This window comes from Mytilus trossulus, chromosome 12, assembly GCF_036588685.1.
Source record: "Mytilus trossulus isolate FHL-02 chromosome 12, PNRI_Mtr1.1.1.hap1, whole genome shotgun sequence".
NCBI lineage: Eukaryota > Metazoa > Mollusca > Bivalvia > Mytilida > Mytilidae > Mytilus > Mytilus trossulus.
In genome coordinates this window covers 1,858,742-1,884,731 of record NC_086384.1, presented here as the reverse complement: position 1 = coordinate 1,884,731, position 25,990 = coordinate 1,858,742, and the positions used below count along the sequence as shown (strand labels likewise).

The window sequence follows — 25,990 nt, the reverse complement described above, 5'->3', positions numbered from 1 at the left end:
TTCAATATCCCTATTTTTACATACTTGGATTCCTGTTGTCAAGAGGGGGCTCTGGTTTAGGTTCTTGTCTGGGTTCCTGTCTCGGTTCGGACCTTGTTTCAGGTCTTGGTTCGGACCTTGGTTCGGACCTTGGTTCAGTTCTACTGCTAGACATAAAGTCTGCTGGCCCCTCTGTTTTAGTCAAGCATTCAGGGTTAAAGGTCAAGGACACTTCACCAAACTTGACCTTGACATCACCATCTACGTTGACACTTTTAACTTCCCCTTTCTTTCCTAAAGACTGAAAATATATAAAGTATATTGCAGTATCTTACATAATTCAAATAGATTTTTTTTAACCTGTACCATTATGTTAAAAGAAAATTTCACTTATCTAGCTTCTGAGCCAAATATTTTCCATACTGGTATTAAACACTGACAACCAGCCTATTAAGTCTTTTCTATCAAACTTTGCAGCGATTTACTTATCCTTTTTTTTTTTATTTATATAAGGTAGTTAATTAAAATCAATCATTGTTTAACATATAAGAAAGGATATATCTTCACGGTTTTTTTCAAATTGCTCAAGTAAAAAAACTTGCAAAAACTAGTTGGTTTATAGTAAAAATTAGCAACTGAAAAGTACCAAACTTATTTCATATACATTGTATTTTGAACAAGAGTACATCTATATATAGCTTTCATGATAAAACTATTTCACAGAGATAAATAGATTTGACATTTATCTGATATGAGTATGACTGAAATTTTATTGCTGCATCTGTGAAAAATATTGAATTCTGATTAGTTTTAAAATTCTTATGATATGATATAAAACCTTATCATATATTTCTTATGCTTGATATTGTTACCTTAATATTTTGGATTGCAGGGGCTCACTTTTGTTTTTATTCTAAAAAGGCTATTCTTTATTTCTTTTAAAAAAATATTTTTTTAAACATGCATTTAGCATTACATATAAAAATGGATCATTCTTTCAATCTTTTAATCAATTTATAAAAAATGAAAAAATAAATTCATTTTCTCAAGAACTAATATTTAATTTGTACAAACCTTTCTAGTTAAATCATTCCAATCACCATGTCCATTTTGTAATTTCTGAACCTTGTCATAATCTTCCATTATCTTCACAAATTCACCCGATGAAAATACTTCCACCTAAAAATATAAATGTAAAAATAACAAACAATGGGTTTTAATCATTAATATAAATAGAGAATGTGTCAATGGGACACAGATGATACCCCACTTGCATATATATCAAATAAAGGGACATAACTCAAGAATGGTAACACAATTTCACACTACCAATTCAAACTTGATGTGTGTTTTGTGGTGCTAACATGGTGAATAAGTCTCATAAAATTTGGATGAGGAAAACTGAAGTTAGAAAATGGAAATGAAAAAATCAGCAAATTTTCTATTTGTAAAGAGGCATAACAATATTCAATGGTATTTTTTTGTTTTTACATGTATAATAAATTTACTGCCTTTAATGCAAATGATGACTGCAAGGAAAACTAAAGCTGCACATTTTCCTATTTTCTTCTTATAAAGAAAGAATTGGATAAGGTTGTTTATAAGACACAAGTTATCTTCTGTATGTTTCTCCTGCAAACCTACCTTATTGAGAGCCATTTCATGTAACTTGTATCTCTCCCCATCAAAGTTGACTGCCACTAGCATGCCCTCCACTCCTTCTACCCTCCCAGTCATGCCTATCATCTGAAAAGGAAAAATAAATATACTAAAGATGGAGTGCCATGATTAATACCTAACGTGACGGTACCCAAATTGCACCTATTCTGACAGTTTTTTCACCTACGTTTTTTCATGATCAAGAAAAAAATGTCCATACTGTGTTTATTTTGTAGCCCTATCCTTTTTATTGTATTGGTACACTAATTTAATTTTTAATCCATATTGAGTCATAAAAAAATGGTTTTTAATCAACCTCCAAACTATCCATGATTCTGTAATGAGGAGTACCCAAATTGCATCCATGCTTAAATCCACATCGTCAAAAGTCTAATAACCGAGCTTTTGTTTAATTTCTTCAAATATTTTGAACAATTGGATATTAGTCAATGCTTACTCTTCATATTTTACGAAATGGATACTCATAATATATTGTATTTGCTTATTTTAAAAAGATGACATTTAGATGACGTCACATGGTGACATTTTTGTACATTTTGCTTTTTCAGTAAACAGTCCATCTGTTGATAAAAACTGTGAACGTTTTGTGTATATCTAAATATGTTTACCTATGTTGAAAGACGTGCAAAGTATCAAATCATAAAAATTCGAATTGTTTAGTCTCTATCAAATCTTGTAAGATTTCCGTTGCTATATTTTTTAAATAGGTGCAATTCGGGTACTCGGTGCAATTTGGGTACCCTTACGTTACCTATTGAGTAAAAGGTTCTCTTCTTATCGGCCTTCATCTGAAATAACCTCTTTGTTAAGTTAATCCATGTCTATTAATTTATTCCCATCACCTAAACTAACCAAATAAATTAATAAAGGAATACAAAAATGGTCGCCTAGACCTTACTGATTGACATTGAGATCAATACTAAAGAGTGTTTGTTTTACTATGTGGTATGTATAAATAGACTGTGAAGGAAATTCCATTTAAAATTTTGATATCAAATCTGATGGTTCATGTTGGAAGATCGGAAATTGTACAGAACAGGCAAATTAACACAAACATCATGAAAATAAAGAATTAACTCAGGTGCTCTGGAAGGGTCAACATTTCCTTAATATATATACCTCCATCATTTTGTCTTTCCACAGCTTCATTTCTTTATGGATAGACTGAAAGACATCTGGGTCGACACCTATCATGACTTTATCTCCCTGCCTCAATCTACCATCAGCCTGTGGTATCTCCTCCTCCTCTGCCTCAGGAATGTGAAATGGTTCTTCTGGCATCTCTATGAGGACATTAAAAAGGTTTAGTATATGATACTTGTAAAAAGAAAATCTTTTTTGTTTTTCTACATTTGATTTGTTCCTGGGATATTCAACAAAAGTGAAGTCTTTTTTTTGGCTTTTGTAACTGAATTTGTATGCTTTAATTTGTTAATGTGTTAAGATCTAAAATTCAAGTCTTCATTTTTTAAAACCCTTTTTGATAATATTTTTTTTTAAATTTCAGGGTTAAGAGTAATAATATTTGGTAGTGCTAGGCCTGATTAGTGCCATACTAAGTTCTGATAAATGATAGGGGTAATACTATTGGGCAGTTCCTGGCTTGATAAAAGACTTACTGAGTTCTTGTAAATGATAGGGGTAATAATATTTGGTAGTGCCTGGCCTGATAAAAGACTTACAAAGTTCTGGTTAATGATAGGGGTAATAATATTTGGTAGTATCTGGCTAAGGATAAAAGACTTACTTAGTTCCGGTAAATGATAGGGGTAATAATATTTGGTAGTATCTGGCTAAGGATAAAAGACTTACTTAGTTCCGGTAAATGATAGGGGTAATAATATTTGGTTATACCTGGCTAAGGATAAAAGACTTACTGAGTTCTGGTAAATGATAGGGGTAATACTATTTGGTAGTATCTGGCTAAGGATAAAAGACTTACTTAGTTCCGGTAAATGATAGGGGTAATAATATTTGGTAGTGCCTGGCTAAGAATAAAAGACTTACAAAGTTCTGGTAAATGATAGGGGTAATAATATTTGGTAGTATCTGGCTAAGGATAAAAGACTTACTTAGTTCTGGTAAATGATAGGGGTAATAATATTTGGTAGTGCCTGGCTAAGAATAAAAGACTTACAAAGTTCTGGTAAATGATAGGGGTAATACTATTTGGTAGTATCTGGCTAAGGATAAAAGACTTACTTAGTTCTGGTAAATGATATGGGTAATAATATTTGGTTATACCTGGCTAAGGATAAAAGACTTACTTAGTTCTGGTAAATGATAGGGGTAATAATATACCTGGCTAAGGATAAAAGACTTACTTAGTTCTGGTAAATGATATGGGTAATAATATTTGGTTATACCTGGCTAAGGATAAAAGACTTACTTAGTTCTGGTTAATGATAGGGGTAATAATATTTGGTTATACCTGGCTAAGGATAAAAGACTTACTGAGTTCTGATAAATGATAGGGGTAATAATATTTGGTAGTGCCTGGCCTGATAAAAGACTTACAAAGTTCTGGTAAATGATAGGGGTATTAATATTTGGTTATACCTAGCTAAGGATAAAAGACTTACTTAGTTCCGGTAAATGATAGGGGTAATAATATTTGGTTAAACCTGGCTAAGAATAAAAGACTTACTTAGTTCCGGTAAATGATAGGGGTAATAATATTTGGTTATACCTGGCTAAGAATAAAAGACTTACTTAGTTCCGGTAAATGATAGGGGTAATAATATTTGGTTATACCTGGCTAAGAATAAAAGACTTACTAAGTTCTGGTAAATGATAGGGGTAATATGCCAGCTTTGGCTGGCACTTATGGTAGAAGCATGGTTTTGGAATAAAGAATGATAACTCTCTCTACACGACCCATCTGAAAAGTTTCGTCACTCTCTGGTAAATTATAGGGGTAATAATAATTGGAAGTGCCTGGCTTGATTAAAGGCTTACTAAGTTCTGGTAAATGATAGGGGTAATAATATTTAGGAATTCCTGGCTTGGTAAAAGACTTACAAAGTTATGGTTAATGATAGGGGTAATAATATTTAGGAATTCCTGGCTTGGTAAAAGACTTACAAAGTTATGGTGAATGATAGGGGTAATAATATTTAGGAATTCCTGGCTTGGTAAAAGACTTACAAAGTTATGGTGAATGATAGGGGTAATAATATTTAGGAATTCCTGGCTTGGTAAAAGACTAACAAAGTTCTGGTAAATGATAGGGGTAATAATATTAGGTATTGCCTGGCTTGGTAAAAGACTTACAAAGTTCTGGTGAATGATAGGGGTAATAATATTTAGGAATACCTGGCTTGGTAAAAGACTAACAAAGTTCTGGTAAATTATAGGGGTAATAATATTAGGTATTGCCTGGCTTGGTAAAAGACTTAAAAAGTTCTGGTGAATGATAGGGGTAATAATATTTAGGAATTCCTGGCTTGGTAAAAGACTTAAAAAGTTCTGGTAAATGATAGGGGTAATAATATTAGGTATTGCCTGGCTTGGTAAAAGACTTACAAAGTTCTGGTAAATGATAGGGGTAACAATACCGTATAGCGGGTTATTTTCGCGGGGTGTAAATTTTCGCTTATTTTCGCGGATAGAACAAAATCGCCAAAATAAATTCCGCCAATTTAAAAGTGTACATGCAAAGGTATTGATAAAAGTTGCGAAACTGCCAAAATAATAACCGCAAAAATATTTCGTATGCCTTATTCAATGAAAATCGCGAAATTTTACACCCGCGAAAATAACCCGCTATACGGTATTAGGTATTGCCTGGCTTGGTAAAAGACTTACAAAGTTCTGGTGAATGATAGGGGTATATTTTTGGTATTGTCTGATAATGACTTACTAAGTTCTGGTAAATGATAGGGGTAATAATATTTGGCAGTCCCTGGCTTGATACACTTCAGGTCCACCATTCCTTCATAGCCAAGTCTATACACATTGGAGTGCTCGTTACCCCACGTAATCTCTGCTGCATCACGATCAGTGTCCAAGCTAAAGTTCACAAGGGCAATAACCTCTCCCTGCTGACCAGCTCCACCTATTCAATTTAAAAAAAACTTTTTCTATGTCAACTCAATCTATTGACTACCTGTTGACTGCAGATAATGCAGAAATAAGCAAAATTTGAACCCCAGAATTGCATGTTTTGATGTCTTTAGGTTGATTTCAAATGAATGCATTGAAAAATACTTAATATCTTTTAATGCTTCAGTATTTTATTAGGTTGTCATATGTTTCGTGGATGTCTATATTCTCAACTTGTTTTCTCTGAATTCTAAATTTTAAAATGCTAAAATAGAAAATAACCAATAACATTTAACATTTAACTAAAATAAAAAATATAAAAACATCTGTCTACTGTAAATTCAGAAATTAATGCAAGGTTTTTATTATTGGGAAAAAATGCAACAGAGTTTTAAACCCAATAGTTTAAACTCACATTTAGAATTATTTTATATTTATTAAACAGGATTTTTCTCAAATTATAAAAAATTAAAATCGCAATAATAAATGCATGCAATAATTTTTGAATTTACAGTATTTATAATATTAAATCACCATCTTGGTTAGCCCATCTCCAGTTAGCTCCCCTTGTTACTCTGGCTCCAACATCAATCCCCAACAGTTTCTGTCTTTGTGTCATCTGACGTTTTGGTACTTTAACCCTGTTCAAATAAATGAAAGTTTAATATTAGAAAAAATTAAGATTTCACAATGAAAGCAATTAAGAGTTCAACAATGTCAATGAATGCAGTTAATATTAAAAGACTTTTTTGTTTGTCCTCACCTCCTGAAGCAACACTGTATATTAGTTTGTGATTAGGTCAAATTAAACAAAATGACTAACGTAAGGGTACCCAAATTGCACTGAGTTCCCAAATTGCACCTATTTAGAAAAAAATAGCAATACAAATCTTACAAGATTTCCTAGAGACTAAAAAAGTTGTATTTATATGATTTGATACTATACCCGTCTTTCAACATAGGTAAACATATTTAGTTATACACAAAACGTTCACAGTATTTATCAACAGATGGACTGTTTACTGAAAAAAACAAAATGTACGAAAACGTCACCATGCGACGTCATCAAAACGTCATCTTTTTAAAATTGGCAAATACAATATATTATAAGTATCCATTTCGTAAAATATGAATAGTAAGCATGGAAAAATACCCAATTGTTCAAAATATTTGAAGAAATTAAACAAAAGCTCGGTTATTAGACTTTTAATGATGTAAATTTAAGCATGGATGCAATTTGGGTACTCCTCATTACAGAATCATGGATAGTTTGGAGGTTGATTCAAACCCATTTTTGAATGACTCAATATGGACTAAAAATTAAATTGGTGTACCTATATGACAAAGAAGGATAGGGCTACAAAATAAACACAGTATGGACATTTTTTTCCTGATCATAAAAAAACGTAGGTGAAAAAACTGTCAAAATAGGTGCAATTTGGGTACCGTCACGTTAGTGGTAGGTCGATGATATTTGGTATTAGATTGTGAATAGATCATGTGAGTTAAAGGGGAAGCACTTGTGGTATCTAGGTCAATAATAATTTGTATGTAATTGTATAAACATATTTACATTTTTGGTATTACACTGATTTTTGTCTCCAAATGACCTTAGATCGCCTCCAAATAACCTTTGAGTCACTGATAAGGTCTTTGCGTCGGAACTAAACACATTTATTCTAAAAACAGTTGTTGGCATGACACGGGTTATGTTCTTCTCATATATGTTATGATGGCATGATACTAAACCCCTAACGGGAAGGATTGTGCCTGATGTTCATATGATGACTCAGACTTCTGTTGAACTGAATTTTAATGTGCGTATTGTTATGCGTTTACTTTTCTACATTGGTTAGAAGTATAGGGGGAGGGTTGAGATTTCACAAACATGTTTAACCCCGCCCCATTTTTGCGCCTGTCCCAAGTCAGGAGCCTCTGGCCTTTGTTAGTCTTGTATTATTTTAATTTTAGTTTCTTGTGTACAATTTGGAAATTAGTATGGCGTTCATTATCACTGAACTAGTATATATTTGATTAGGGGCCAGCTGATGGACGCCTCTGGGTGTGGGAATTTCTCGCTACATTGAAGACCTGTTGGTGACCTTCTGCTGTTGTTTTTTTATTTGGTCAGGTTGTTGTCTCTTTGACACATTCCCCATTTCCATTCTCAATTTTATTCTGACGTCAAGCAACAATCACTTTTTTATTGTGACGTCAAATAATTTGAATTGTTATGTCAAAGTTTACAGGAACCTGTGTAATTCTACGTAGTGGGGGACAAATTTGCATACAAGTGTAAATGCCTCTATTAGTATGTTTTCACATGTCATTTGTATGGTGATTATTGGGTCCTGCTCCCTGAACAATGATTCTGTAAATACTTGAGTGTGTAACTTACCCTTTATGACCTTGGTATTCAATTCTACGAAATGCTTCAGTTACATCCCCTTTATCTCCATGGTAACAGTTATTACATAACGTGACCTCTGGATTAGATATACACTGCCAAACATATCCCATAATATCATCCTCTTCCTCCTCACACGTTACCTCTGTACATTTCATTCCCTGGTGTCTGTTACCAGCTATAAATAGATCACAAGTACATCGATGTATTAATTAAGAGCTCCATACATTTTATTCCCTATTGTCTGTTACCAGCTTTAAATATATATAAGTAAATATTTTACAGTTTTAATAAACAAAAATGCCTTACAGAATATTTCACCTACATGACAATTATTTTCTGTTTTTTTGTTGGTTAGTATATTCATTTTCATCATATCTTGGGCCAAAAGATTTTTTCAGGTATGATTTTCCATGCCAGAATTTACTTTTTGAATGCATTTTGAATTCCTATCATATAAATTTTCAATCTGTACAACTTTATCACTCCAGTTTTATTATAGATCCTAAGGTCAACTTGCCGTTGCCAGTGATCATTAACATCATAGATCCTCATATAAATTTTCAATCTGTACATTTTATGCACTCCAGTGTCATCATAGATCCTTAACATGCTAAAGGTCAACTCACCCACTCCAGCATTATCGTAGATTCTCAGGTCATAAGAGTTTTCGAAGCCAATCCTGTACGTATTCCGGTACCCATTATCCCACAGTACTGCTGCACACTTGTCTGGACAGGACGTCTTTCTCATACCACTGATTTCCTGTATAGTTCCTAAATGACCTTCACCTCCATCCTGATCTGTCCATTTCCAGTCACGACCTCTAACCACACGTAAACCAGGGGCAATAACCATGGATGCTGTAAATAAAAATTTAAAATACACTAGATTTTTGTGGGGGGATTTATTTTTCTGAGATTTAAAAAGGTAATGTTATCTGCCTTAAATCCTTTAGAACCTGCTATTGCTTTGGTATTAGCCTAATCTTAATTGGTAGAAGAATAAAAATTAATCTCAACTGCTCTTCCATTTATGTTTGTATTAATGGAGCTTCTGAAATATTTCAGAAGATCCTCATTATGATTTATAGATATCTTTAAATTGAACTATGGAGGTCCTATAATTAATCAGGATATCATGAAATCAAAATTAAAGACGTAATGAAATATTCCAGGAGATCCTTAAATAAACAATTTGAGCTAAATCACTATCACACTTTATCATGTTCATATTGTTTTCATATCTTTCATTTTTATTTTTTTTATTTCCTGTTATCTCATTTTAATCATAAGAATCTGGTACATTCTTCAACTTTATTATTCAGATGTTTGTTATGCTAAATATCAGTTCCTTTTGAGATATTTTTTCTGATCTTGTAACTCACCGAATACACCAAGAGAAGAAGTTCACATGTTTAAATATCCCGAGTTAAATATAACAACCTTGAGACTGAGTCAGTTTCATTTAACAAGTTTATATAATTTTTAAAATCTCCATATTGATACAATATAAAAAGATATGGAGATTTAAATTTGAATAAATTTCAATCATTTCGTATTGCTTGTTGGTGTTGATAATTTATAGCCATATTCAGTTACTTTGCCTGAAAAATGTGTGACAGCCAGTTTTTATTAGTAGAGGTAAAAATGTAGCTGGAATGCCTGAAGAGGTTGATTGATTGATTGATTGTTGGTTGCTTAACGTCCAGTGGCAAATATTTCATGCATATTCAGGACGAGAACAAGTTCACAATAAATACAATAGGTAGGTCTGGTCACAATAGAGGCCATCTGGGATGATGGTCGGGGAAATTTGAAGAGGGAATCTCAAACCTTCAACAGAAAAACTGGCAATAAACGTAGCAATGAGGATACAACAAATCTTACATAATTTGCCATAAGCCAGGTTTAATCACATTCTTAGAGTTGACGGCTAGTGATCACTGTAGATGGACTAAAGTGACCACTGGACCACTCACAGAGGCATATAATGTCAATTTATCGACAATGCTACCAACAACACATTATAATCAAAACTATGATTGTAGAAAATATAAAAAAATCAGAAACAGTACTTACAATTATGTGTTTAATTCTTTTTAATTTATCTGGCTAATTTTTTTTACATTTCCACATCAAATTATTTAATTATCCTTGATGTGGATGTCCAATATTCATGCAGTTTTTATTTTTATTAATTGACTGCAAGTTTCCAAAAAAGGATAGAGAAAATTTCTCAATATTTGATTACAAGGATTAAAATCAAGTATTATGTTACAACTAAAACAAGGAAACAGCTGATATTTTAAAACTGTTCATCTGTTCCTAAAACATGATTCATTATCCAAAGTCTATTTAAAAGTGAAAGTTGGAATTCATTTTCCATGCATATAAATACTAAATTATATTCCAATTCTCTACAAGAAGTAAAATTCTAAGATAAATCCTACAAACTTACTAGCTGTCTCCATTGATTCTCCAAAATACCAGGACCAGAAAACTTCTCAGTTTCTTAAAACCTGGACAAACCAACAAGGAAGTTTGTTCTATAAATAGAACCTTATCAATGGAATTTGTAGTGTCTATTTATAATCTAAAATGAATGTTATGTTTATGAAAAGTTTAAATAGCTTCTTTTGATTTATTTGTCCTAATTTAGAACTTATTTTGCACTTTTACTTGGAAACATTGAAAAGGCAATTTAATTTTCTGATCAGACATAAGGAAATGGAAATGTACTTTATTATAAAACTAAAGTATTTACATACAGGGAAACAGAAAGTAGAAAATCACAACGTATAGATTGTTAGCTATTTTCATATGTACTTTTCAGTACAAAAAGTTGAAAATTACTGTTTCCTCAATTGAAAATTAAGAGATATGCATGAGTGCATGGAACTAAGAAATGTCCTGAACATTCATGAAGTATTTACCACTGGACTTTAAGCATGCAACCAACAACCAAACAAACTAAGGAACTAAGGAAAGAACTTTATCGAATTATGAAAATTAAATCATGGACAAGTGGTAAATTTAATTTAACTGATTGTAATTTAAAATGGACAAATATTTTAACATTTTTCAAAACAATTATGTTATTGTTTCAATTCAATCCAGTCCAACAATTAAAGACAAAAATTCAGTTCTGATAACTGAATTTTTGTCTTGCATTTTATACAAGGAAAGAGAATACATGGCCTTTTACTCAACCCTGGAAGCTTTGATTGTATAATTATAGATTATTGTTAATCATGTCAAAGAGATTGATTTACTCGCTTGAGTCTGGACAGGGAAAGCAAGAAAAGCAATCGAGGTGAGATGACCAATGATAATCTGTTTATCGCTTTTTTACCAATGATGACTGTCAATTTCATGTCAATTTTGTTAGCAAAGCCACTTGCCTCCTTAGTTTCTAGTGATAATTTTCCATCTCAAGCGAGAAGCATGATATGAAAAATTATCATAAAAAAGATGAAAGGAAAAATGCTCAAAATAGCGATAATTTATAATATAGAGAATTTAATTCACAGTAAACAAACCATCCTAAAAACGTTAATTTTTTTAACTCATATTAAAATGCAATAAATCTGGGATGTTGGTGTCTTTATAATTCTCTGTTTGAATACTTAAGTTTAACTTGTGAATGATACATAGAAAAACTAGAGGCTCAGAAGAGCAGATGTTGCTCACCTGATATTTTTTTTTACAATTAATGCATAAAATAATGCAACCCTTATACTTTTGCCTTACTTTCAGGGATATAAGTGAAAAACTGCATTTTCCCCCTATGTTCTATTTTCAGCCATTGTCTGCATTGTTGGTTGGCAGAGTCATCAGACACATTTTTTAAACTAGATACCCTAATGCTGATTGTGACCAGTGAAGTTTGCTTAAATTTGTCTCAGTTGTTTCAGGCGAAGACTATTGTAAAAGATTACAAAAATTTACAAAAAATTGTTAAATTTGACTTTAAAGGGCAATTACTCCTTAAGGGGTCAGTAGACCATTTTATAAATCTGACTTTGCTGAACATTACTGCTGTTTACAGTTTATCTCTATCTATACTAATATTCAAGATAATAACCCAAAACCTCAAAATCTCCTTAAAATTACCAATTCAAGGGCAGCAACCCAAAAACAGATTGTCCAATTTGTCTGGAAATTGCAGTATGGATAGATCTTGACCTGATGAAGAATTGTTCCACTGTCAGATTTGCTCTAAATGCTTTGATTTCAGAGATATAAGCCAAAATCTTCATTTTACTGCTATAATCTATTTTTAACCATGGCAGCCATCTTGGTTGGTGAGTCTGGTCATCGTACAATTTTTTTTAAATAGATAACCCAATAATGATTGTGGCAAAGTTTGGTAAAATTTGACCAAGTAGTTTCAGAGGAGAAGATTTTTGTAAAAGTTAACGATGGACAACGGAGGCCAAGTGATGAGAAAATCTCACTTGACCTTACAGATCAGGTGAGCTAAAAAAATAAACTCAAATAAAAGGGATATTTTTTTCAAATTTCATCATAATCTATGAAAGTTAAAATTTTGTTTTACACTTGAATATCTGGGACATCATTAATAAATCCATTTGACCAAACATTCAAATATTGAAAGGATCTGAACTAAAATTATTTTAGAATTTAATGATTATAGGGTTGTTTAAGTGTTGATCCAATTTAGTACATTTTGTAAAAAAAAAAAATGTGTGCACAGTCAATGCTTTAAGAACCCTTAAAAATTACTAAAAAAGAAGTTTTCAATACTTATACATGTAATTACATATTTTTGATAGGATCATGAAAGCAAGATTTCTATCAAGGTTTTTTATATTTGCCTGTTCACTTAATGGTGGAAGCAAATTTGTCATCATGAATGTTACATTTCATTTTGGAACAATTACATTAGATGTATGTTTCATTATAATATGTTACTGTGGATTCATTAATATTCATTGGATACCAATTTTCGTGGATTTCGTGGGTACAGGAGAACCACGAATTCAAATGTTCAACGAAAAAGAAATTTTCTAAAGGAATGAGTGTAGACTTTGTCAAAACCACGAAATTAAATATCCATGAATATGTCAATTGTCCTCAAACCACAAAAATTGATACCCACGAAAATAAATGAATCCACTATATTCTGATTGAGAGTGAAGAGCAATTGCTGTTAAAGTCAATCAAAATAAGGTTTCACAATGAAGCAGACATAATTAACTCTCTCTATTAGTTTCTTAGATTAGAATCTGGACATGCATGCTATGTGTATATGAAACATTCTTTAAAAAAAAATTGAAAAAAAAATAATTTAAAAGCATTGAAGACCCAAAATTCAGAAAGATTTTACCATATACAGCTAAATTATTTTTTTCCTGGCGTAAAAAATCCAAATCTGTCTGAGTAGCTTATTGCAAGATGAGGTATGAGTGCAATGAGACAACTCTCCCTCCAAATCACAATTTATCAAAGTAAACCATTATAGGTCATTGTACCATGATTGTACTGTAAGGTATTAAAACTACATCAGACTGTTTCACAATATTCTTGTTTAATAGAGGGTCTTTTGAGCGGTCATCATGTCTGTAATCTTTCTTTTTTAAAGCCATTCTTCTGTATTAATTTTTATTTGTCCATTATTTTGTATATTTTTGTCATTTTTTTACGTATTTCTCCATTATTTCCCTCAATTTTTCTCTCTATTGGCCATTTATTCACTATTCCCTGAACCCTCATCAGACCTTTCTGTAAGGTTACACATAATACAATTTTGGAAGACAATTGAACATCTGTCCTTTAATGCCTTTACACTTGAACTCTCCTCTTTGGTCTAACACCTAATCCCATTGTTTGATATTTAAAAGAAGATTAGAAGAGCAATAAAAACTTGGTTCCTAAAATAGTATGATACTTTCCTATTTTTCAGTAACATTTTTGTTTCCTAAACCTAAAATTTCTGTTTTTCTCAATGCATGTTGTCTGCTCTATGGTCGGGTTGTTGTCGCTTTGACACATTCCATATTTCCATTCTAAATTTTATGGGTTTTTCAAATATAACCTGGTTGTGTTTGTTTAATGAAGAAAATAAACTGATGTAAGGGGAGGTAATTCAAGTTAAATATTCTTACTGTTAACTTATGTACATGTTAGGTAAGGGGAGATAACTCAACATTCTTACTGTTAACTTTAGGTACATGTTCCTCTTCACTGGACATACCATCATCATCATCTGGAAATATATATATTGATTGATTGGTGATGGTTTAACGTTCAGTAACAGATATTTCATGCTTATCTAGGACAAGAATATGTATGTCAAAGCATAAAAAACAAGCACTAGAGGTAGCTGACAATTATCTACTGTTGAGTATTATAATAAGAGAGATTCTCTGAGTGTCCCTGGAATGTCATAAATTAGTCCATCTTCCATTCTTTTAATATAAGTAGATTCAGAATAGTCTGCACAGAATCATGAAAATATTTGACCTAAAAGGCTGTAGTTCAGGAAAAAATAATGAATTTTAAAACATTTGTATTTATGATTGGTATAGTTTTCAACACTTTTTAACAGGTATCAGAAAGTCAAATAACTTTTTTTGGTGGAATCAACCTGAATTATCTAGTGATACCAATGTTAAAAGCTTCCAGTTTTAAAAATATATGTCAGTCATGACTATAAAGATCCACATAAACTTGTATAGTCGCCGTCACGTAAAATTGGCACCATGATTTTTGTCAAAATTTTCTTAAATATCAACCGCGTTTACTCGAGATCATGTTTTTTGATTGGAGGAATAAAAATCCAATCCACATATATACTACTGTCCTACCTTTTATTGTGTTTGCACTGTATAATCCTGGCCTTCACAAAATCCAAGATTATTTTGTATGGTGGAATCCGACATTGTTATTACCGGAAGTGTTACTGTCACCAGGAGTCCACGTGCTCTCAATTTTCTTGTGTCTCTCGGAGCTGTTCGTCATCTTTATGTAAAAAGCGCGGGAAATCGTATCATCAATGACAATGATATTACCGGAGAGTAACGAATGTTATGTAGTAAGGGATCCTCATAGAAACCAAGATGGCGGTTTTACAATGAAAACAATCTCGAAAAATGTGAAGGTCAGGATTATACAGTGCAAACACAATAAAAGGTAGGACAGTAGTATATATTTGGATTGGATTTTTATTCCGCTAATTGAAAAACATGATCTCAAGTAAACGCGGTCGATATTTAAGAAAATTTTGACAAAAATCATGGTGCCAATTTTACGTGACGGCGACTATAGGGGAGGTACTGACTTATCTATTACAAAATAAGAGCATACTTTAGATATTTATCCCTTGTTTAGAATTTTGCTGTGATAAGTACATCTATTCGCTATTTCAAAATCTAATGCATTCTGGGTAATATTTTTAAAAGCTTACACCAAAAACGTTGAGATTGATTTTGAATGTTCTACAACATCCAATGGCGTGATATCATTCTCATTTTTGTGTACAAACAATGATATTCCCTGTAGTCCCTTAGATTCTCAAAATGCAAATTGATATTTACTTACCATCAGAGCTGTCAACAGAGTCTTCGTCACCAAATGGAGAAGGCATCTCCTTTGCCTCTGGTTCATGGTATACAGAAGGTTTGTCTCTCAATGTTAATTTAATAGTGGCTTCCTCTTCACTGTCTGAAGACAATGAGCCTGTTTGTTCCCTTGACACCACATTGTCACCATCATCCTTGACCACACAAGATGGACTGAAGACAAACTTCTTGTTCCCAGAGAAACTGATGGATAAGTTACCCATCACATCAACACTATCTACAGTACCAGTTTTACCAATCATCTGAACAAAGTAAAAATAAATCACTGAATTTATTGTTTAAAAATAAGCATTTATCAAAAACTAGAAAAAGTTGTAAAAAAGTAATCATTTAAAATGAATTGTAAATAAAAGACAACAGAATTGGAAGATATCTGATTTGAATTTTCAGTGCTTTAACAACTAATAATGAAGACCATCAAAACTTCTTTATTGCCCGATAAACTGAAGGGAGGGGGCAATACCTTTTTGTGTTAACCTGTTATTGGCCCTTTCAAGGTGTTGTTAACTGTTTTCAATACCTTTTTGTGTTAACCTGTTATTGGCCCTTTCAAGGTGTTGTTAACTGTTTTCTAAGATAAATTTAGGCTGTTAACTGTTTTTAACCTGCTTTGTTAACTGTTGTCAGCATTTTTGCATTTTTTGTAAACTGTTTTTGCCAAAATGGTGGTGTTGCTAACCTGTTAACGCACCCCCAATAGTCTCCCCATACTGATTTCTAGGTACAGCAATGAAATTTAAAGACAGGCAAACTTCTATGTGTAGTATTTTGTGTACTCACATTTCTCATTGGTTCCTTCCACAGATATCTTTGACGTCTTATCAGGTTACCTACATCAGCAAGAACCATAACTCTGTCTCCAACAACAGGAACTGACATCTACAAAGAGTGCATCAATTTTGAAACAGGGTTACAGTTGGGAAAAATAAGATATCCTTACTCTTTTCAGTCTATACTAAAACTGTATGAATATAATAAATATGCCAATATATGACAAAACTATTTTTTCAGTTGTGGACGGATTTGCAATATGGTACCTTTGTTAGAGCAGCAATATAGAGTACATAAGTTCTGGAAACACTTTCAAAGTAAACTTCACATGAGGTTCTTATTGGTACAGCCACAACCTTACCAGTCTCACCCATTATCTGGAAATAAACATTAAATCATCATAATTACATTAGATGTATGTTTCATTGTAATATGCTATTCTGATTGGCTAACTGCACATCACATGTTCTTCCTTAGACAATTGCATTACACAATAAAACTTATCATTCATTATAACACAAGGTCCCACAATAAAGTGCACATGTGAATTGAATAAAAAATTGATAAAATTCTTGTTTTCATGATCCTAGCTAAAAAATGTAATTATAAGTATTGAATGTTTCTTTTTGTAACTTCATAGGGTTGTAAAAGCGTTGACTGTGTGAACATTTTTAGAATGAAGCATTTCCGAACTTCGAAAAAAAATGTACTTTGGTCAAGGCTTTTACACCCCAATGAAGTTACAAAAAGAAGTATTCAATTCTTAATTAATGATTAGAACATAAAGACATTTATCTGCTTTTATTATACTGTTGCCTAATAATTTTAAGATCAAGGATTTGACATTTGCAAGTATCAAGCACTGCCGCAATGTAATACATTTTGTATCATAGCATGTGCAGCAAATTGTCACTTTTCAATTTGATCTGCAATATACTGTTATAAAAAGAATTCAAACAACTATATCAATCTACAAACTATTATAAGTCTAGGAAAAAAACAAATGACAATTTTCAACAAAAGCCTAAACTTGAATGGAATGACAAAAGTGAAATACACTAAAATTAAACTTGATCTATGTTTAGTTGTCGTTTGTTTATGTGGTTCATAAGTGTTTCTCGTTCCTCCATTTTTATATATTATAGATTAAACTGTTGGTTGTCCCTTTTGAATTGTTTTATACTGTTCATTTTCTGACCCTCTATAGCATGATGTTCGGTGTGAGCCAAGACTCTGTGTTCAAGGCCGTACTATAACCTATGATTATTTAAATATTTGTTGTCTAGATATATAGTTACCTTTTCCATATCTTCATTCCATCCCCCGTAATCTTGTTGTAGTCCTTTAAATGTGTCAAAGTTCAGATCAACACAAACTTTGTCTCCAGGATTGATACAGGAATCAGGAGGCTGTGATAAATCTGAAATCGTCAAAAAACTAAAAATATCCTGACAAATTTATATTTTGATGAATAATTGAAGAGAAAATTGTAACAGCTATCATTATCAGTCATCCCACTGTCTATATCACTCTGCTCAGCTCTTAATATTATTCCAAATCACAGCTTCGTGACATCAAATATGTTGACCCAGCCCTAATAACTTTGACACTAACATATCAGCGACGTCATAATGTTTGACCCGACTTAAAAATTCAATTTCAGGTTGCTGGTGAAACTTAGAAAAACACTTTTTAAAGTTGCAAATACAGCCAAATAAATTAATTATCAGGTTATCTGTGTATTGATATTGTAAAATATCAGCTGCTAGACACAATATGAAACTTTTTTATCTTGTTTACTGCACTCACTCTACAAAAAGCTTCATATTGTGACTCGCAGCAATAATTTTACAATATCAACATGCAGACAACCTGATAATCATACATATTACATCCCCCTTTGCCCAATTCATTGCCTTAACATGGATTCACTTTTTTCCCAAGATACAAATTTTCAGGATTTGGTGCAATAACGTTATGGCTCTTTTGTAGACTTGGCAGAACCATGAAATTAAGTACCAGTATTCACAAAAAATACAATTGCATGTTCCTAAATCCATGAAAATTGAAACCCACCAAATTGAATGAATCCGCAGCTATTGAAATTCACCATTAACTTTTTAAGTGGGATTTAAAATTACAATATCAATTGCTTACCTGCTGCCGGTATATGGTCAATATAAACATGTCCAACATGATGTGGTTCTACCAGCTTTATTTCTACTAAACCATCTTTACCAGTATTAACTGTGGTTATCTCCCCTGAAGGCCATTTTACCTTAGCTGTTCCACCTTCTTCTTCTAATATTTCTTCAATTCTTCCAATATCTGGAAATATCAGTGAAAAAAAAATCACATCAATGTACTGATCATAAATCTTAAACCTGATTTATAAAAAGAAGTTGTTTTTTCTGTTTTGTCTGAAGATGTAAGTTATATAAAATAATGTTCCCCATGAAATATTGTCAGCTGGACAAATATCCATATAAAATCTTTTACTTACCATCAATATGAGAAGATGTTGCAAATGGTGTAAGCATGACACAGGCACCAGGTCCAAATCCATATAACTTAGTTCTCTTGGATTTAACTCTAGGTAAAATAGGTATCCTGAAATGACATTCAACCTATTACTCACATGGCATCTACAATTAATAGAATTCAAAAGCTGATTAATACATCATATATTATATATGCCTTTGTTTAAAAACTGCATATTTAAGTGGCCATGAGAGCTAATATTACATACTTATTTTCTTGAAAATCAGGTATGGGTATATACATTGTACATTTAAATGAACAAATATTTTTTAATCATGGGTTGCTGGTTGGTGTCAGTCTGCACTCTGCGATATAATATTTTATTAATTAAACAGTCATGACAGTAAGTCTGTAAGATAAATATTTGTAAAAAAACAAATCCAAAACTGATGGAAGCTAATCTTCTAACACTGTTGATTCATTCATTTTCATGGAACCAATTTTTTCCTGGATATTAGATTTTGATGGTTAAAGCTTGCTAAAATATGCATCGAAGCTTATAGAATATTTGTACTTCATTCAACATTTAAAATGTGGTTCACATGAACCCACAAAGACCACTGAAATCAATGGTATACAATGAAATTATGTTGAATGTCAAGAACAATAATAATATTTAATAATAATGTTATTTTATATGACACAAAAACTTTAAAATACCTACACTTTAGAGATTCTGCTGTTGACACGTACAAATGGATGTGTTTTATCGTGTTCATCTGCCATGTAGCATTTCATACACAAATCGTAATCTTTACAAGTCACACATTTGAATCTCAAACCTCTAACATTATGTTGTGAGTTATTGCATATATTGCAATAGGCAAAGTGAGAATGTCCTTTTGAAACTGAAAAAAAAAATTTAGATTTTCTATATTAGCTACATTATGGAATAGACTTTATAGTTATGGAATTTTCTGTATTAACTACATTATGGAATAGTTGATTGCATTAAAATATCCAGCAACAAATATTACATGCATAATTCAAGTTTTTTTCAGTGCTGGAGTCGTCTGTTGTCTTATACTCTTTTTCTCCAGAAAATACTACATACAGTTTAGTAATTAAAGCCATCTAGAATGGTGAGCAGGGACACAAGATCTAATACAAAGAAGGGCCATAATAGAAGAATATTTCAAGATGAGACTTCTTGAAGTGTTGTTTCTTATTTTATTTTCTTGAGATGAAGTATTCAACCAACAGCAATGGCTGACTTCATTAGCCACAAAAAGTTTGATTTTGATTTCCGAATGATTTCTGTTTTTAATTTCATAAGTGGTCATCCTAAGCAGGAATGTTTTTGTGAAATGCCCATTACCCCATGGATGATCTTAGGAGAAACCAACAGCTGATCAGATTTTTATATTTTATATTGCAAACAAAAATAATAGACCACAATCTTATGAAAGATTCTGGTCCCCACTACATAAAATTTTTTCATGATTTATTATCATTTATACTTTAACTTATACTATAGTCAGCAGTGGTATTTTGAATTTTTACTTTATATATATATAGACATGCATGCATACTAATGGTAAGATTGCAGCGACTGTGTGTAAGTAGTGAGAGAAAGTGTGAGTGTGAGCAGCTATATTCTTTTTTTCTTTAATAACTATATTCTTGTATTATGAATATAAATTAAAAAAAAAAAAAAATGGACAGTGCGGTATGGAATTTTAAATATTTACCCCAAAACCATATTCAGGTGGCGATTGTAGGGGTCTTGTAAAATCCTGACTACTAGTATTGAAAAACAAACTAAAGATAATAAAATAACATCTGATCAGAATCTTACAATATGTTGGACATATTAAAGACAAGAAATGTATTCATCCATGACACAAAGTCAGTATACGCACATAGAAAAAACACAAAGGAACAGCCCTCTATTCCTGATCTTCATCTTAAAGTCAAAGTAAGGCCTTTAACACAGATCAAATTTAAATCTCACCTTAATGCAAGTTTGAGTTTGAGTTAGTACCCTAGTGCCAGTTTGAACAGAATGTTGGTATGTTTTCAGAATGAACAAATATTATGGCCTAGAACTTTGTTTAAATGCTGCATTAGGTCCGAGACCACAATTGTCGTCCCTTGATTTTCGTTGTTCACGAATATAGTCCCTAGTGTTAACAGTGGGTTACTTGCCATTAATTTTTATACCCCTTCCAAATTTATTTCTCCATGTTTAATGCCTCAAATTGTAAGTAGGGGGTGAAATTACACTGTAAAAAAATTTGGGTTAAGAATTTTACAGGAAAGTAGTGATTTGGTCCAGCTGAAAAAGGTTAAAAATTAGCACTTCGGAAGCTGTCAAAGGATATCAAGACACCCTAAACACAAAATTGTCCATATTTTGAGTTTGAGGCAATGAAGTTTTCTATAATTTTGATATAATTTGTCCCAAAAATAGTACAACACACTGTAAAAATTTCATTGAGAAAGAGCAGGTGGGATTTTTTTAATTTTCATTTATGTTCTAAAAGAAATGCACTACGAATTAATTGTGTTCTCGGACCATTACCTGTACTTTCTGTGTAAACAATCCTAAGATCTTGTTGATCTGAAGTTGCTTTACAGAAAGATATCTGTCCATTATCCCACTGGACTGTACATGTCTGGTTCTGTCTAGATACATCTATAATGGTCCCTAAATGTCCTTGTCCTCCATCTTCGTGGTTATTTGGGTCCCAATCTGGGCCTCTTATCACTCGTATTCCAGTTTTTATCATGATAATATATTTATACTGCAAATATTCAAAACAAAAGATTTAACATCCATGAGGACGGACGAATCCAATTGTACAAAGTTAAGAGGTCAATATTCATTCTCATTAAAAGAAAGAGTGTTAAAGAAAAATTCTAAAAAGTAAAGAATCTAATAACATCAGATAAAGATTGAACATAACATTAACACTTATCAAATTTGTAAATCAATTAATCATTTTTGAAGATACATAGAATTAGAAAGGACATCATGGTGAATATGTCATACATTTTAATATAATCAATAAAAAGAAGATTAATATATAGTGTAACATGTTTTTTAAATAAAATAAAACATTATAATCATTAAAAAAAAGAGCATTGATCATTTATTGGATACACAATTTGCTCTTAGATCAGAACATGAAAGTCTTAAATAAAAAAAAAATCAATAAAGAATAAATTAGGATGAAATTCTAAAATATTCTTAAATTCTTTAAAAAAATAGTTCATTTTAAATAATCATAAAACCACTTTAGAAACATAAGACCTGTTGGTGACCGTCTGCTGTTGTTTTTCCTATGGTCGGGTTGTTGTCTCTTTGACACATTCCCCATTTCCATTCTCAATTTTATCTTTAACTAACTATTTGAAAATCAAAGATTAATTGAAAAATAATTGAAAATATTCTATTTGTCTCTAAATCTGCCTCTGTTATAATGGTTATAGGTCACTCTGTGGCTGTAAACAATAAACAACAACCAAACCACAAATATCTTGGTATATTTTGGCACCTTCTATATAGGCACAAATTAAACTGTAAATAAGCGGGGTAGGAGACGTCCTGATCATGGAATCCTGAGCTTAAAAAAACAAAATCCTGAAGTCCCAATTTTAAATAAATTTTGATCCCAACATCCCGAAATTCGAAAAAAGAATTCCTGGATCCCTAAAGAGTCAATCTCATAATACCAAACTTAAAAACACCCAATCCAGGAGTCCTGATAAAGGTGGCCTATCCCCCCCTCATATAAGAATCAACCTTTTCTCTATAGAGGGGGGGATAGGAGGGGTCCTGATCCCAAAATCCCAGATTTAAAAAAAACAAATCCTGAGGTCCTAAATTTAAACAGTCAGGGGACTTACTGAAATAAGTGATTTTTAAATCACTTATTTGAGTACCAAATTCGAGGTTTTATTACAAATTGGGATTTTGTAGTTTTTTCAAAATTTAAAACACATAGGTTTAAATAATATCTTTTAATTAGTAAAATCAAAAAAATATGATCTTTTTGCTTCTTTTAAGTAGCAAGGTTCATGCCTTTGATGCTATCATTTAGCTGAAAATTCCATTTTAGTTGAAAAAATGCTATAATAATGGCTTTACAAAATGAGCTGATACTTTCTTAAAAGATTTTTCACAGCAGTGGGAGTATTTTTCCTGTGAAGTTCAAGGTTTCATCTTTCAGATTATGTAATAAAATTCTACTGTTCCGTGATAAAAATTTCACTGTTCAGGGGTGTTGAAATTAGTGTGGGTTATTAACAGAATGTTACTTAAAGAAGTGATTTTTGGGAAGGAAATTGAGGTCTGATACATTATCAAGTGATTTTTATGTCATTATCCTAGATTCAGTACAAGGTCATCACCTGAAATGACCTGGTCATCCTAGACAACACATATGTTGGTTCTGATAAGTTTAGAAACATAATAAGCCCCTGGATCATTAGTATTCTATATTTAAAGCTACATGAAAATTAAATCACTTTTTCTTGTGATTAATTTGTACTACTTAAACAGGTGATTATTAAAGAAAGACAACTCTAACTTCCAACCTTTATGGAAACAATGTTACTTGAATCAGTGATTTAGAAAATCACTTGTTTAAGTCCCATGACTGTTAAATAAAGTAAATACCGACGTCCCAAAAACCGAAAAAAAGGATTCCGGCATCCTGAAAGGGTCAATCCCGAAAGGGTCAATCCCAAAATCCAGAGCTTAAAAACACCTGATCCTGGAGCTATAGTCCCTTTAAAGGTCATATCCCCCCTCTCTATAGCTACTAGTCCTTCAAACATTTCTATGTGCTCATATTTGTTTGCACTCACTCAGAGATTTCGTTTGATCCCTTTATGTCAAGTTATGATGAAATTGTTTCAATCAGGAACTTTCTATACCAGAAAGTTTCAATATAATAATTTGCTTGTGCTACTTGACCTTTTCTGCATATAAATCTGTTCTTTCTTTAAATGCTCGACTTTTTTTGTAACATTCTGAAAGATCAATTAGGTTATTGCAAATATTCAAACTGCATATTAGTTTATAAAACAGTTTTACCTGTGAACAGATTTTTCCTCTCAAGTTTCTGTTTTAACTTTCACTTTACATTTAATTTAATTGGAAATTCCCTTTTTGATGGTTGCACTAAAGACCTAATTCTGGTATTCGTACAATGCAATGTACCATATACTATCTCCTCCGTAGTTCACATGTCAGAAGAAAATTTATTATGTTACAACTTTCAAAAATATATGTCAAAAAAGTAAATGTCATGTTATCATGGTTATACATAGATCAATTTTTTTAAAAATATACATAAATTTAGATCTATTAGATAAAGAGGGTAAAAAACACTAACATATATGGAATTGTATATTATACAAGATATTTTTTGGTGAAATGACCTTGTTTTTTTCTTTTTAAATACAAATACAAATATTTTATTGGCACAAACACAATTACAATAATTGCCAACGGCCCATATGTCAGTGCATTACAACAATGAATACAGCATATATACTAGTAGTTAAATAAGTTATAATTAAGAAGCTAAATATATATTGATGATCAACACCATAAAAATTACAGTCTGACAAACACAAATATTTGGAACAGAAGAGATAACCACGGGGGGGGTAACTTCCTTTTATTGGGTATACGGGGATGTGCCAAAAATATAGGTCATAACATTGCGAGATTTCAAATAAGAATGACCCTCCCTTTTAATGATATCCTATATTAAATTGCATTTACGTTTGATAACTGTATATTGATTTGGGGTATGATCTACATATCATATATATATATATATATATATATGCTATTGAGAATCTTACATCATTAATTGTCAATTATTATATTAAATCAAATCAATTCATTTTAAAGTCAGTCACCTTTCAAATAAGTTCCCAAATGAACCCCGGAAATGTGTCTCCTGATTTGATCTTCAATAACGTTTATAAAATAACGTCATATTTTAAATATTGTATATTTAAGTATAGGTCATTCTTTCTTAAATATTTATATAACTATAGGTACTGAATTTCAGTGAATGTTATATTTGCACAGTTTTATGACCAATCATGTTCCTGTGCCATATAAATGACCTTCCAGACAGCGTTACATCATCACTAAGACTTTTTGACAACGAGTGCCTACTGTAAAATTAAAAGTAGCCAAGCCGCCAACAAAAACTACAAACAGATTTGGAACAACTAGAAATCTAACCGACAAATGGGGGATGCGATTCAATGCAAAAGTCCTATGTCTTATCTATATACAAAAAATCAGACAAAAATTATACACTTATTATCACATTCTACACGTGAACCCATACTTAGGGCTCCAAATATCAAACGATCTGAAATGAAGTATCCACATAAACAACATAAACAACATAAGCTAGAAAGCCACCTTGTGTTTTCTTAGGAGGAACTTGCGGAACGTACCAGATGCATGTAGGACAGGCCGTACGGTGACCTATTGTTGTTAATGTCTGTGTCATTTTGGTCTTTTGTGGATAGTTGTCTCATTGGCAATCATATACCACATCTTCTTTTTATATATCCTTAGTAAGATCGACAATGGAATATGGCGCAACAATCTGGAACCCATCATATGAAAGGGAATATTGTCAAACTGGAACGTATCCAAAACAGAAGCATACAATTCATAAAGAGAAATTACTGCGGAGTCGAGAAACAGGGTCCATAACTAACATTGGACGCCAGCTTTGTGTTTTCTCATAAAGTACTGCATCTTTATATTGCACAATATTATACAGAAAGTTGAATCGGTTTGACAGACTTAATTTTTTTCACATTATGAAAATACGTCAATTTTTTCACAGATTTTGAAGTAGAATTACAATTAATTACATTCAGGATCCGATCGCAGTTCTTGAACATCGTTAGTTATTCTTTCAAGATCATTTTTCTGGATATATCAAATGACAGTCGTGGTAAAATGCATAATT

The 25,990-nt window shown here is 31.9% G+C and overlaps 1 protein-coding gene across 2 annotated transcripts in view; it reads right to left on the bottom strand.

The window, feature by feature from the left end:
• The window catches only part of LOC134693428 (E3 ubiquitin-protein ligase MIB2-like), a 47,249-nt gene that overhangs the window by 15,707 nt on the left and 5,552 nt on the right, over window positions 1–25,990 (bottom strand). Inside the window, exons 1-18 of one of the 2 annotated variants that reach the window (XM_063554250.1) lie at window positions 24,073–24,176; window positions 21,553–21,775; window positions 19,693–19,876; window positions 18,991–19,097; window positions 18,645–18,815; window positions 17,786–17,907; window positions 16,754–16,864; window positions 16,497–16,595; window positions 15,676–15,958; window positions 14,291–14,341; window positions 8,740–8,973; window positions 8,102–8,288; window positions 6,238–6,344; window positions 5,522–5,716; window positions 2,779–2,942; window positions 1,624–1,725; window positions 1,054–1,158; window positions 25–280 (exon numbers count right to left, since the gene is read on the bottom strand). In XM_063554250.1, the coding sequence (XP_063410320.1) occupies window positions 25–280; window positions 1,054–1,158; window positions 1,624–1,725; window positions 2,779–2,942; window positions 5,522–5,716; window positions 6,238–6,344; window positions 8,102–8,288; window positions 8,740–8,973; window positions 14,291–14,341; window positions 15,676–15,958; window positions 16,497–16,595; window positions 16,754–16,864; window positions 17,786–17,907; window positions 18,645–18,815; window positions 18,991–19,097; window positions 19,693–19,876; window positions 21,553–21,760 (2,686 nt within the window). In that variant the 5' untranslated portion in view covers window positions 21,761–21,775; window positions 24,073–24,176. Of the gene's footprint in view, window positions 1–24; window positions 281–1,053; window positions 1,159–1,623; window positions 1,726–2,778; window positions 2,943–5,521; window positions 5,717–6,237; window positions 6,345–8,101; window positions 8,289–8,739; window positions 8,974–14,290; window positions 14,342–15,675; window positions 15,959–16,496; window positions 16,596–16,753; window positions 16,865–17,785; window positions 17,908–18,644; window positions 18,816–18,990; window positions 19,098–19,692; window positions 19,877–21,552; window positions 21,776–24,072; window positions 24,177–25,990 lie in introns of those variants that run through there. The other variant, XM_063554249.1, reaches the window with a different exon arrangement.